Source organism: Balaenoptera acutorostrata, chromosome X (assembly GCF_949987535.1).
Source record: "Balaenoptera acutorostrata chromosome X, mBalAcu1.1, whole genome shotgun sequence".
NCBI lineage: Eukaryota > Metazoa > Chordata > Mammalia > Artiodactyla > Balaenopteridae > Balaenoptera > Balaenoptera acutorostrata.
Genome location: NC_080085.1, coordinates 28,080,592 through 28,095,950, shown reverse-complemented (window position 1 = coordinate 28,095,950; position 15,359 = coordinate 28,080,592). Strand labels below are relative to the sequence as shown.

Below are 15,359 nucleotides of genomic sequence, written 5' to 3'. Positions count from 1 at the left end.
TCAGAGAAGAAAAAGAAATAAAAGAAATACAAATTGGAAAAGAAGAAGTAAAACTGTCACTGTTTGCAGATGACATGATACTATACATAGAGAATGGTAAAGATGCCACCAGAAAACTACTAGAGCTAATCAATGAATTTGGTAAAGTTGCAGGATACAAAATTAATGCACAGAAATCTCTTGCATTCCTATACAATAATTATAAAAATTCTGAAACAGAAATGAAGGAAACACTCCCATTTACCTTTGCAACAAAAAGAATAAAATATCTAGGAATAAACCTACATAGGGAGACAAAAGACCTGTATGCAGAAAACTATAAGACACTGATGAAAGAAATTAAAGATGATACAAACAGATGGAGAGATATACCATGTTCTGGGATTGGAAGAATCAATATTGTGAAAATGATTATACTACCCAAAGCAATCTACAGATTCAGTGCAATCCCTGTCAAATTACCAATGGCATTTTTTACAGAACTAGAACAAAACTTAAAGTTTGTATGGAGACACAAAAGACCCCGAATAGCCAAAGCAGTCTTGAGGGGAAAAAAACAGAGTTGGAGGAATCAGACTGCCTGACTTCAGACTATACTACAAAGCTACAGTAATCAAGACAATATGGTACTGGCACAGAAACAGAAATATAGATCAATGGAACAGGATAGAAAGCCCAGAGATAAACCGATACACCTCTGGTCAACTAATCTGTGACAAAGGAGGCAAGAATATACAATGGAGAAAAGACATCCTCTTCAATAAGTGGCGCTGGGAAAACTGGACCGCTACATTTAAAAGAATGAAATTAGAACACTCCCTAACACCGTACACAAAAAAATAAGCTCAAAATGTATTAGAAAGCTAAATGTAAGACTGGACACTCTAATACTCTTAGAGGAAAACATAGGAAGAACATCCTTTGACATAAATCACAGCAAGATCTTTTTTGATCCACCTCCTAGAGTAATGGAAATAAAAACAAAAATAAACAAATGGGACCTAATGAAACTTAAAAGCTTTTGCAAAGCAAAGGAAAGTACAAACAAGATGAAAAGACAACCCTCAGAATGGGAGAAAATATTTGCAAATGAATCAACGGACAAAGGATTAATCTCCAAAATATGTAAACAGCTCATGCAGCTGAATATTAAAAAAACAAATAACCCAATCCAAAAGTGGGCAGAAGAGCTAAATAGACATTTCTCCAAAGAAAACATACAGATGACCAAGAAGCACATGAAAAGCTGCTCAACATCACTAATTATTAGAGAAATGCAAATCAAAACTACAATGAGGTGTCACCTCACACCAGTTAGAATGGGCATCATCAGAAAATCTACAAGCAACAAATGCTGGAGAGGGTGTGGAGAAAAGGGAACCCTCTTGCACTGTTGGTGGGAATGTAAGTTGGTAAAGGCAGTATGGAGAACAGTATGGAGTTTCCTTAAAAAACTAAAAATAGAATTACCATATGACCCAGCAATCCCACTGCTGGGTATATACCCAGAAAAAAACGTAATTCAAAAAGACACATGCACCCCAATGTTCATTACAGCACTATTTACAATAGCCAGGTCATGGAAGCAACCTAAATGCCCATCAACAGATGAATGGATAAAGAAGTTGTGGTACATATATACAATGGAATATTACTCAGCCATAAAAAGGAACGAAATTGGGTCATTTGTAGAGTCGTGGATGTATCTAGAGACTGTCATACAGAGTGAAGTAAGTCAGAAGGAGAAAAACAAATATCATATATTAATGCATATATGTGGAACCTAGAAAAATGGTACAGTTGAATCAGTTTGCAGGGCAGAAATAGAGACACAGATGTAGAGAACAAACGTATGGACACCAAGGGGGGAAAGTGGTGGGGAGGGGAGTGGTGGTGTGATGAATTGGGAGATTGGGATTGACATATATACACTAATATATATAAAATGGATAAACACCTGCTGTATAAAAAAATAAATAAACTTCTACAATTCAAAAAAAAAAGAGTAGTTTGAAGATTGTTGCAACATCCTAGATAAAAATGGAAATTAAGGTGTGAACTACAGCACTAGGAAGAGCATGAAAAGATAGATTCAGGGGAACTTGTTTGTGTGGATGGAAAGGAGAAGAAGGCATATGATTTAGATATGTCCTACTTGGGGCTGAGTAAATGGTATGACATTTGCACAGTTAGGAAATGAGAAAAATCAGGTTAGTCAACATGTTGGCACAGTGACTGAGGAAGAGAAAATAAGTAACAGGCTCTTTTTTTTAAGAAAGAAATAGTTCCTTTTCTATAGGTTCTGTTTTAGACATGTAGTGCTTGAGATGCTTTAGGGGATATTACGTGAAAAGGTCTTGCATTCAGTTATACAACTGTGTTAATATACTATGTTAATAAATGTTTTATCCTGCGTTTAAAACTAAAAAAAAAAAAAAAAAAGGAATAGACACAGTTAAATTTTCACATGTACTATTGATGTTCTAGATCACCTTCAGGAAGTTGATTTAACAAAAACTTATGTTTGCCTTTGAAAAAAGTAAGAAGTTCCATTGTCCATCATCCTAGCTGTAACACAATGAGCAATTTCTTTTTTTTCTTTTTTTTTTTTTTGCTTGTACTTAAATTTTTTTTCAATTATTTTTCTTTTTTTTTAAACATCTTTATTGAAGTATAATTGCTTTACAATGGTGTGTTAGTTTCTGCTTTATAACAAAGTGAATCAGTTACACATATACATATGTTCCCATATCTCTTCCCTCTTGCAATTTCTTTTATAAGTAATATAAAATGTGAGATAATATTTGGATGTTAAATTTCAAATGTCTCCTCCAGACTAGCATTTACTCCCATATATTCATTTTTCCTTCTTTTCCAGTTGAAAGAATTCAGAGTCAGTGGGATGAAGTACAGGAACACCTTCAGAACCGGAGGCAACAGTTGAATGAAATGTTAAAAGATTCAACACAATGGCTGGAAGCTAAGGAAGAAGCTCAGCAGGTCTTGGGGCAGGCCAGAGCCAAGCTTGAGTCATGGAAGGAGGGTCCCTACACAATGGATGCAATCCAAAGGAAAATCACAGAAACCAAGGTTGGTATCAAAGATATGTTCTTAAAATAAAATACACTGGATAAAATTATACCATGGATTAAAATCTAATGATTTTTAATGTTAATTTATTAAAAGAAAACAAGCTGAAATGAACAGTAGTCTTTGCAGTCAAAGTAAAGTAGAGATTAGTGGAAAAATGATGGTTAATATCAATGTTAAAATTAGTTTTGTTTAATAAATTAGGTACAATGCTCTGGTTTTCACACTGCATCATCTTTTAAGATCACTTCAGAATTGTTGCACGTTCTTCTGTAGTATCATGAAGTCAATCAGATGGACTTAATTCCTTCTTAAAAAAAGTAACAGGTCTACTCCTTCCTACTTTATTTGAGGGCAGTGAATGGAGAAGGGAAGGGTGGGTATGAGAATAAGGTAGGGATAAGGTGTACTCTCACTTTCTCCTCCCATTTTCTGACCTCCAGCCCAACTTCCCTTCTTTCTCTTCCTTTTCTTCTTCTTCCTCTCCCACGCCCCAAACTTCATCATATATTTTTCCACTTAATAATCTAGAACTCTTCAGGATAAATGAAACAGAAAAAGGAAAGGAAATAAAATTTGTTTAACTATGTCTTATCAAGCACCATGCATGGTACTTTATAAATACTGAATCCTTTCAAACCTCATATTTATAGGTCAGTTTGAAAAGACCTTAAATGCTAAACAATGGGTAGTCCTTAGAGGATTTTAAGCAGAGAAGTGACATAGTGAGAACTTGATCACATTGATGAAAACACTCTCTAGGGTTTTTTTCTGGTAGGAAAAGGCCTTCTGCTAAACAAGTATTTGAATCTCAAATTACCTATGTCATCTGAGAAAAAAGCCATAAAGTTTTCTTGCATGGAATGGCTCCCATTTCTAAATTAATCATTGTTCAGACTATGCTAAGCCACATAGCATATTTATTTACACTAGGTTTATTTGAAAAATAAACCCTGAAATCTCAGTAGCTGAATACAATGGTGATTAATTCCTTGGTTGTGTCATAGTTCAATAGAGGTCAAAGAACCCTTCTTGGGAGCTCTCCCCTACATGGTGACTTGGGGGTCCAAACTTTTCTAATTTTATCAAACTATAATTTTAAAATCATGGCTGCCCAAAGTCACCGCAGAAGAGTAAGAGAGAATGTGGTCAAGACATGGGGTTTTATGGCCAGGCCTCGAGGTTATGGACGTCACTTCCACCCAAAACCCATTGACCAGAACTTGTTCCCAATTTAATTTCAGGAAGAATGAATGGGAATAATGAACTAGTGAGCTTTTAGCCAGCCCTTGTCATAGCTAGTTTTCCAAAGGGTCTGAACAGCAATGAGGACAGGATTTTTATTTATATGACAAGAATGTTAGAATGCCACATAGGATTTTACAAACTTATCAGTACCTTTGTTGGAGGCAACATCTAGATGAATAAAAATTGTCTCTTTCACAAGATACTTTTTACCACTAAGATTTTCTCCCTTTGATGAGCATAGATGAATTAGGAATTTCTAATGATGGGTTTTCCAGTTTTTCACTTGACTATGTGAAGCATAGAATCCATGTGGTTATTCTTGAGGGTTCTGGTCTTATCCATCACGTACTCAGTATGTTATGCTATTTCTTTTCTCCTCTCAAAAATTTAGGGTTCTATGAATCTAGAGGATCACGGAACAAAGTGGTTAACTGGTCAGGAGGAATTACCAGGGAAAAAGAATTTGGATTGGACCCTTGAGATAGATGAGGGAAAGGAGAGATGAGAGGCATATAGAGACAGAGTTGTTCAGGGCAAGAAGACTCTGAAATTTGGCAATTGAGAAATACTCTTAAAACATACAAGAATCCTAAAGTGATGGCAAGAATGATTTGGATTTAATGGCTTTTGGAAAAGCAAGGAGCTTTAAATAAGAGACAGAAAGAGTTGCAAAAGAAAATATGAAAGGAGAAAACAAAACAATTTTTTCATCAAAATAAGTAAGGTGTTCTGGACACCTAAAACAAAGACAAGATTGTATTATAATTGCTATCCTTGTCAAACTTTTGAAATAAAAATTTGTTTTTGAATAGTCCATCTAAAACTGCATCTTGAAAATGGCTCAGCCATTATCTTTGGAAACTTATGTTTTTGTTTGTGTTATATGTTAGGAATTTAATGATATATATTGCTGTAACTTCAGTGTAAGTTCCTAACATAAATAAAGAAGACTAAAGCTGTAATTTTCCTGTCCATTTCCTAAATGACATATGCTAAAACTAAAAGTAATACTAACCCTAATACTAACATTTAGTGAGTACTTGGCTCTTTGTCAAAAAATGTGCTAACCACTTCACATATATTGGCTTATTTCATCCTCCCAAAAACTTTCCATGAAAAGTACTATTATTGTTCCCTGTTTACAGATAAGTAAATTGAAAGCCTAGAGAAGTTCAGTAACTCCTCTTTAAAAGCAGCAGAGTTGGGATACGAATGCATAGCAATTACTTTTTTTTTAACATCTTTATTGGAGTATAATTGCTTTACAATGGTGTGTTAGTTTCTGCTTTATAACAAAGTGAATCAGCTATACATATACATATATCCCCATATCTCCTCCCTCTTTTGTAAATGACCTCACAGATTTCCTCCTTAACCCGTTGTCTGTGTGGCTAAAACAAATCAAGAAAACACCGTGAGGAACAGAAAGGGAGACCATTGTAGTTGTGAACTGACAAATAAGATTATATTACTGATGAGCCAACAGGTGGAAAATGAAAGCAGTAAAACAGTATACCAGGGAGAAGTTTTCGTATTTTGTTCCACTGTGAAAAGCTAAAAAGATAATTGCAAATTGTATTCCATTTTTAATGAAACTACAATGTTTAATTCTTATAAAAGTCAGGGAGCCTTATAAAGTGGAGGACTGCCTTTATGTCTAATGTGTTATCATTCCTGAATGATATTAGCTGGCTTATCACTTACAATTTTCTTTGAGGAAGAAAGTGTGAAAATAGACATAATAGACAATGGTTAATTTGACCAGGATCTCCTTGCTCCATGAATTCTTTCTTAGTCTGTGTGTCTAGGGTTAACAAGAGAGCTGGTGAGCCTCGTGAGGCAGTCATCAGGCTGTCTCTGTAGAGTTGGAGAGCTGTGATTACAGCAGCCAGCCTCCTTTGGAGCAGCATCGCTGATGACTGCCCTCACTGTCACAATGAAATGGTTTCAAAGCCAACCACCAGCACCATTACACTCCTTGAAAACTTAAACCAGTCACTATACCTGAGCTAAAGAAAAAAATCACTCACAATTCTGATATTTTTATGATTCATAATTGCTAACCTCTGTCTATAATCTCTTCCATTTCTTTTTTTTTGGCCGCACCACATGGCTTAAGGGATCTTAGTTCCCCAACTAGGGATTGAACCCAGGCCCGCAGCAATGAGAGCATGGAGCCCTAACCACTGGACTGCCAGGGAATTCCCCTCTCTTCCATTTCTTATCTACATATTTTTAATTGTGTTCATAATGTAGATAAAATTTTGAATTCTGATTTTAAAGTTAGTATTATATAAATACATATGTTGCTACATAACTTTTAACAATTATCATTTTTAATTATAATATTTCATTAAGTTCCATCTTTCACCATTTCCCTACTAATTAGACATTTAGAAAACCTCCACTCTTGGTTAGAGAAAATAGTGGAGAAAACATTGGAATAACAACAGCCCCTTTACAAAGTAGAACTCAAATCTGAGATGGCATCTGGGAAAAGTCCATCTTGAAAGCATAGACAAGGTGGAAGGAGATAGCAACAGTAAGTATTTGGCAAAAGAATAGACTGTAGATAGCCCATCGTGTCAATAATTAATGAGTAGATCATTAAATGATGCCCATAAAGTATGTTTAGTTTCTTTCTTTCCTATATAACCCTTAATTTTTTGGAAACAAAAACATAAGATGAGTAAGTAGCTGATTTTGTTAAGTGCATGGCTTCATTTGCTCTTCCCCATGGCCCTAGTAAAACAATAATGCTCTTCTGAGATAGAAAGACAGATATTAGGGGAAATCATACAGGATTTCCATCCTAATCAAAATGTCTGCCAAAAGGCTATGGCAGAATCCTATGAGAGATGATACCATTTAACTTTCATAAGAGGTAAGATGGTGTGCCTTTGGCACCTAAAACTGCCAGCAGTGGTCATCATGGGATTTCTTTTATTTGGCAGAATCTTGGTTTATTTCACAACCTGTTTCCCAGGCTATTAAGATTGGTCCAAACTTGGCAGTGGATTCTTTGGAAAAATTATTTCTTGATGATTTTAAACTTTCTTTTCCAGTGTCAAGAGAGATTTATCCAGGCTCAGAATTTTCATTTATTTTTTTCCCCTTTCAGCTTTTGAAAGAGAAATTCCTTTTTTGTCTCTCTTGTGATTGCTTTTATGTCAAATTCAGCATAAAAGCTTTTCAAACGTGACAGCATTAGCTGTTTTGTGCTTGGCTGAGCTAAGAGTACATGAATTCAATAGAGAAGTGAAATCTTATTTGAGCCTAGCTGATTTAGCTATATAATACTTAAAACTATCTGAGGTGAGAAACACAATAATTTATCAAATTATTAAATAAAGATTTCCAAGGCTGCAAAATATGTGTTTTGAAGACATTCTTTAGGGAACTTGAAATGTAGATACACTGTAATCATGTAATTAATTTTAAAATTTGAACTTGTTATATGTAGTAAATCTGATAGCTATTTGAGGATTGCAAATTATTTTACCAGGAAAGAAACTAATCAGAGAGAACTTTTCTTTCAGATATGGAAGTAGAGCCTTGTTGTTTTCATTATTTGAGGGGATGGGTGGCATTAGATAGTATCCTTATCTACCAAAAAGATATATACAGTAATGGAAGCTAAATTCTCCTTTCACACATTTTATTTACTTTTTGGATGAGCACAAAATTAAATCAGCAAATTGACCCACCCTGGTAGTTTGAGGTTTGGATTTCTGATACAGTAATGAAAAACATTATCAGAAAACTTCTTCCTAGGACCTGCCATTTTTTCATGTAGTTTCTTTATTCCCTTTTGTTCTCCCCTAAAGATCCCACATGATTAAGAAGAAAGAATCAATAACCTGATAGTCCTTTTCCTCCCAAAGTATGTATGAAGCTATTAAATTTCTCAAAGCACACAAACAGAGTGCTTCCTACATCACTGATAGAGCACAGGAAAAATAATGGGTGGTTTTCCAGGTACTGCTATAGTATATAAATATTTAATGCAGAGTCACGAAGACTTGCATAGCATTATGCTCTGATTGCACCATATTTTGCCTTATTTCCTTTTCACACTTTAACTTATTCCATGCTTGAAAATATAATGTGGCAACTCTGTAAATCCACTCCTCCATAAAAGCAGCAAATTGCAAAATTGTTAAAATTGCCTTTTCTAAACTCTGGAAATTAACCAGAGGTTGGCAACAATATGTAAATTACTGAACTTCACTAAGAACAGCAGGGTTTGAGACTTTTTAACTTGGCCTATTCCCATCAGTTTCTCCCAGCTACACAGTAGCCTTAAAAATTAATAGTCTTAAAGCTACCAGAGAAAGAGAATAGAACTTGTATTGAGCATGTTTTCTGACCACAACAGTATGAAACTAGAAATCAATTACAGAAAGAAAAATGAGAAAGGAACAAACATGTGGAGACTAAACAATAGGCTACTAAAAATGTAATGGGTCAATGAAGAAATTAAAGGGAAAATCAGAAAATACCTCAAGACAAAGGAAAATGGAAACACAAAACTCCAAAATCTATGGGATGCAGCAAAAGCCGTTCTAAGAGGGAAGTTTATAATGATGCAGGCCTTCCTCAAGAAAAAAGAAAAATCTCAAATAAGCAACCTAACATATCACCTGAAGGAATTAGAAAAAGAACAAACAAAGCCCAAAGTCCACAGAATGAAGGAAATAATAAATATAGGAGAGGAAATAAATAAAATGGAAACAAAACAAAACAAAAAAATAGAAAAGATCAATGAAACCAAGAGCTGGTTTTTTGAAAAGATAAACAAAATTGATAAACCAAGAAGAAAAGAGAGAAGACTCAAATAAACAAAATAAGAATGAAAGAAGAGAAATAACAACCAATACTAGAGAGATACAAAAAATCTTAAGAGAATACTATGAACAGTTATACACCAACAAATTGGACAACCTAGAAGAAAATGGACAATTTTCTAGAAACATACAACCTGCCAAGACTGAATCAAGAAGAAACAGCCAATTTGAACAGACCAATCACTAGTAGTGAAATTGATTTTCTAGTAAAAAAAAAAAAACCTCTCAGCAAAGAATAGTCCAGGACCAGACAGCTTCACAGGAGAATTCTACCAAACATATAAAGAACTTAAACCTATCCTCAAGCTATTCCAAAAAATTGAAGAGGACAGAACACTCCAAAATTCATTCTATGAGGCTACCATTACCCTAGTATGAAAACCAGACAAAGACACTACAAAAAAAAAAAAAGAAATGAAAATTATAGGCCAATATCTTTGATGAATATAAATGCAAAAACCTCAACAAAATATTAGCAAACCTAATCCAACAATGTATAAAAAGGATCATACATCATGATCAAGTTGGTTTAAGGATGGTTCAGTATTTGCAAATCAATATAATATACCACATTAACAAAAGGAAAGATAAAAAGCACATGATCACCTCAGTAGATGCAGAAAAGCATTTGACAAAATTCAACATCTGTTCATGATAAAAGCAAACAAAACAAACTCTCAACAAAGTGAGTATAGAGGGAACATATCTCAACATAATAAAGACCATTTATGACAAAGCCACAGCTAACATCATACTGAATAGTGAAAAGCTGAAAGCCTTTCCTCTAAATTCAGGAATAAGACAAGGAAGCCTACTCTCACCACTTCTATTTAACATAGTATTGGCAGTCTTAGCCACAGCAATCAGACAAGAAAAAGAAGTAAAAGGCATCCAAATTGAAATGAAAGAAGTAAAACTATCACTATTTGCAGATAACATGATGCTTTATATAGAAAACCCTGGAGTCTCCACCCAAAAACTAGTAGAACTAATAAATGAATTCAGCAAATTTGCAGGATACAAGATTAATATACAGAAGTCTGTTGCTTTTCTATACACTAATAATGAAGTATCGGAAAGAGAAAGTAAAAAAAAAAAATTCCTGTTTAAAATCACATCAAAAAAGAATAAAATACCTTGGAATAAACTTAACCAAAGACGTGGAAGACCTATACTCTGATGAAGGAAATTGAAGATGATGCAAAGAAATGGAAAGATATTTCGTGCTCTTGGATTGGAAGAATTAATATTGTTAAAATGGCCATACTACCCAAAGCAATCTACAGATTAATGCTACCCCTATCAAAATACCCCTGACATTTTTCACAGAACTAGAACAAATAATCCTAAAATTCATATGAAACCATAAAAGGCCCCAAATTGCCAAAGCAATCTTTAGAAAAAAGAAAAAACCTGGAAGTATCACCTTCTCGGACTACAGTAATCAAAACAGCATGGTATTAGCACAAACAGACACGTAGATAAATGGAATATAATAGAGAGCGCAGAAATAAACCCACACACCTATGGTTAATTAATCTATGCCAAAGGAGGCTGAAGTATACAATGGAGAAAAGACAGTCTCTTCAACAAGTGGTGCTGGGAAAACTGGATAGCTACATGTAAAAGAATGAGATTAGAACATTTCCTCACACCATATACAAAAATAAACTCAAAATGGATTAAAGACCTAAACGTAAGACCTGAAACCATAAAACTCCTAGAGGAGAATATAGGCAGAACACTTTTTGACATAAATCATAGCAACATTATTTTTGGATCTCTCTCCTAAGGCAAAAGAAATAAAAGCAAAAATAAGCAAGTGGGACCTAATTAAACTTAAAGGCTCTTGCACAGCAAAGGAAACCATCAACAAAATGAAAAGACAACCTACAGACGGGGAGAAAATATTTGCAAATGATGCTACTGACAAGGGATTAATCTCCAAAATATACAAACAGCACATACAGCTTAGTATCAGAAAACAAACAACCCAATCAAAAATTGGGAAGAAGGCCTGAGTAGACATTTTTCCAAAGAAAACATTCTGATGGCCAATAGGCACATGAAAAGGCACATTTGCTAATTATTAGAGAAATGCAAATGAAAACAGCAATGAGATAGCACCTCACACCTGTCAGAATGGCTATCATCAAAAGATCTACAAATAACCAGTGTTGACAAGGATGTGAAGAAAAAGGAAGACGTTTGTACACTTTTGGTGGTATGTAAATTGGTGCAGCCACAATGGAAAACAGTATGGAGGTTCCTCAAAAAACTAAAAGTAGAACTACCATATGATCCAGCAATTCCACTCCTGTGTGCATATCTGGAAAAAATGAAAACACTAATTTGAAAAGATACATGCACCCCAGTATTCATAGCAGCACTAATTATAATTACCAAGATATGGAAGCAACCCAAATGCCCATCAACAGATGAATGTATAAAGAAGATGTGGGGTGTGTGTATGTATATATATATATATATATATATATATATATATATATATATATACACACACACACACACACACACACACATACATACATACAATGAAATATTAGTCACGAAAAAGAATGAAATTCTGCCATTTGTAGCAGTGTGGATGGACCTAGAGAATATTATACTTAGTGAAATAAGCCAGACAGAGAAAGACAGTGTGTATTACTTATATGTGGAATCTAAAAAATATTACAAATGAATGTATATGCAAAACAGAAACAGACTCACAGACTGAATGTTTTCCCCTGAGATCAGGAGCAAGATAAAGGTGTCTGCTCTCACCACTTCTATTTACCATGGTACTGGAAGTTCAGGATGGGAAAATAGGCAAGAAAAAATAGATAAAAATCATCCAGATTGGAAAGGGAGAAGTAAAACTATATCTATTTGCAGGTGACATAATCTTGCATATAGATGATCCTAAGGAATACACTAAAAATGTAATTCAGCAAATTTGCAGGATCCAAGATCAAAATACAAAAATCAATTATTTTTCTATATACTAACAATGAATAATCTGAACAATGAAATTCAGAAAATTTTTCCATTTATAATAGCAACAAAAAAATAAAATAATTAGGCATAAGAAAAATGCAACACTTTTCCATTGACAACTACAATGCTGAAAGAATTTAAAGATTTAAGTAAATGGAAAAGCATGCCGTATTCCCAGATCAAAAAACTTAATATTGTTAAGATAGCAATATCCCCATATTGACCTACAGACTCTATGCAATTCTTATCAAAATCCTCACTAGTTTTTCTGTAGAAATCAACAAGTAGATCCTAAAATTCATACTGAAATGCAAGGGACAAAGAATAGCCAAAGCAACCTTGAAAAAAGCACAAAGTTGGAGGACACACAGTTCCTAATTTCAAAACTTACTAGAAAGCTACAGTAATCAAGACAGTGTGGTGCTGACATCAAGGTAAACATATAGATCAATGAAACAAAATTGAAAGTTCAGAACTAAATCCTTGCATTTGTGGTCAATTGATTGTTGGCAAGAGTGCCTAGACAATTCAAAGGGAAAAGAATATTTTTTCAAAAGTTCATGCTTGCATAACTAAATGTCCACATACAAAATAATGAAGTTTGACCCTACCTCACACCATACAAAAAAATTAATTCAAAAATGGATCTTAGAGCTAGATATAAGAACTAAAATATTAGAACTCTTATAAGACAACATAGGAGTACAATGAGTTAATTAGGCAGTGTTTTCTTAGACATGACACCAAAAGCCAAAGTGACAAGAGAAAAAATACATAACTTGGACTTCATCAAAGTTAAAAACTTCTGTGCTGCAAGCAATATCATAAAGAGAGTAAAAAGACAACCCACAGAATGGGAGAAAATATTTGCAAATCATATATCTGATAAGAGACTTGTATGCAGAATATGTAAAGAACTCATAATAAGAACAAGAAAGACTCAATTATAAATCAGCAAAGGATTTTAATAGACATTTCTTCAAAGAAGGTGTACAAGTGGCTAATAAGCACATGAAATGATGGTCAACATCAGTCATTATTAGGAAAATACAAATGAAAACCACAATGAGATACCACTTCATATGCACTAGGGTCATACTTGAGTAGGTATGCCAGTCAGGGTAGGCTAAGTTATGCCACAGTAACAAACTATCCCCAAATCTAGAGACAACACAAAGTTTATGTTTTATTCATGTTACATGTCCACTCTAGATTCACAAGAGCATTCTACTTAGCTTAGTTATTCAGGGAGTGCAGCTAATGGGAGCTGCATCTTGATACATAACTTCTCTGATCAGAGAGTCAGGAAACATGATGAATGATGCCACTGGCTCTTAAACCATCTGCCTGGAAGTGACGTGTAGCCAAAATCAGTTATGTTATCATCCCTAATTCAGTGGGGGTGCAGCTGTGTAATCCTCTGGTATGAAAAAGGCACCGAACGTCTGTGAACAATAATGTAGTCTACTGCAGTAGGCTCATGGGATTTGAAAGTAGCCGGGAAAATGCGACTTTCTGGGAATCTGTCCTCTGGCTTTCTCTCTGGAATCATTTCCACCCAACCATGTCCACACCCTCTCAACCAGACTTCTCTTAGATGCCTGGGGTAGCTGGGTGATTTGTTAATTACAACACTGCTGAAGTCTTTTAATAAAGTCAGCAAATTAAAAAGAGAGCCCAGATAAAGAGAATGCTTTCCAAAATGTCATAATGAAATTAAGGTAATGAAGCACTTGGAGGGCTCTCCTCCCTTCTTTTCTGTATAAAACTTATTCCAAAGAAGCTGGAAGAGAAATGGGGCCTGAAAAGTAAAGAGGGGGGAAAATAAATTGTATGCCATTAGTTTAATTATAAAAATTCATTACATGAAGTCATGTAAGACAGAAAATAATGGAACTCTAATGGGTTGGCCGATAACACATTTACTAGCCTGCTCTCAGCTTGTAGTCATTGTTGAAAGGACAAAAAAGTAACAACTTTGGTATGTAGTCCTCAAAGCTATTGAAAAGATTAATCATTTCCAGTAAGCTGGAAAATGAGGGCTGTTTTCTCAAATAGTATCCCCTGTATAGTGTTACCTTCTGAAACAGAGTTGCTTGGTAATGTCAGAGGTTTAATAGATGAGTCTTGAAGTTTATGGTGAGAGGCTTTACTTTTGAAATAGCTTCCTTACAGATATTTTAACATTTCTGTTATATATCCATAAAGAGGTTTTCTAGGTCATGTTAATTCACACAAGCAATAAAGAAATTGTATTTCTTTTTCCCAATAAATATGTATAGAACATTAATTTATACTTAGGAGTAAACTGTTTAGTGATTTTTTTAAACAAACCAAATATGTATTTTTTTCTGCTGTCTTTGTTTAGCAACGTCTTACTTTATTATACACAGTAATTTTCCAATCATGCCATAATCATCAAGGAGACTATTTTATATTCTTCAAAATTCAATTATAATAAATCCAACCATCCTCCTTAAATTCTTTTATGTGGAAGCATATCTTCTTTAAGTAGATTGAACCCTGAATATTGAAGCCAAGAAACCTGCATTTTTGTGATGCCTCTTTCACTGACAAGCTATGTCACCTTCAACAAGTCACTTAACCTTTCAGGGTTTTTGTATGGGCAATTATGGGATTGGGTAAGAGGAAAGGAGATAACAAAAGATCAAAGTGGATATTTATGTAAGGATCATATATTTGAGGGCCTTGTAATCCAAGGAGAGAGGTTTGGACTTAGTCTTGTAGGTAACAGGGAGCCATTGAAAGGTTTTACAGAGGAATAATGTTGTTATATTTGCATTTCAAAAAGATCCCTTGAGCAGCTATACGTGGATGGAAGGTCTAGAGTAGAGGGAAGGAGCCAATAAAAAGGTTATTGCAGAGTCCAAGTAAGAGTAGATGAGGGCTTAAGTTAAGGCGGTGGCAATGGAGGTAGAAGATTTGGATATAAGGGAAAATTGTGGTACAACTTCTGTATGGATGTGCTCTCTGCCTCTTCCTCCAGTTGCGGATCCACTTGCACTGCAGAGGGAGAAGGTTGGGCTAGGGACAGAGCCTTGGGGAACACCAACATTTAAGGGACAGGCAGAAAAAGAAACACTTGAACCTTAAGAGTATATAGAGGACACCCAAAGATAGGGGACTAAGGAAGGATAGAGCCTCAAGAACAGA

At 34.7% G+C, this 15,359-nt stretch overlaps 1 protein-coding gene across 3 annotated transcripts in view; it reads left to right on the top strand.

The window, feature by feature from the left end:
* Positions 1-15,359, top strand: part of DMD (dystrophin) — a 2,123,648-nt gene that overhangs the window by 1,556,163 nt on the left and 552,126 nt on the right. For all 3 annotated transcript variants that reach the window (XM_057539128.1, XM_057539123.1, XM_057539124.1), the window contains one exon: positions 2,879-3,090. In XM_057539128.1, coding sequence (XP_057395111.1) covers positions 2,879-3,090 — 212 coding nt within the window. The remainder of the gene's footprint in view (positions 1-2,878; positions 3,091-15,359) is intronic.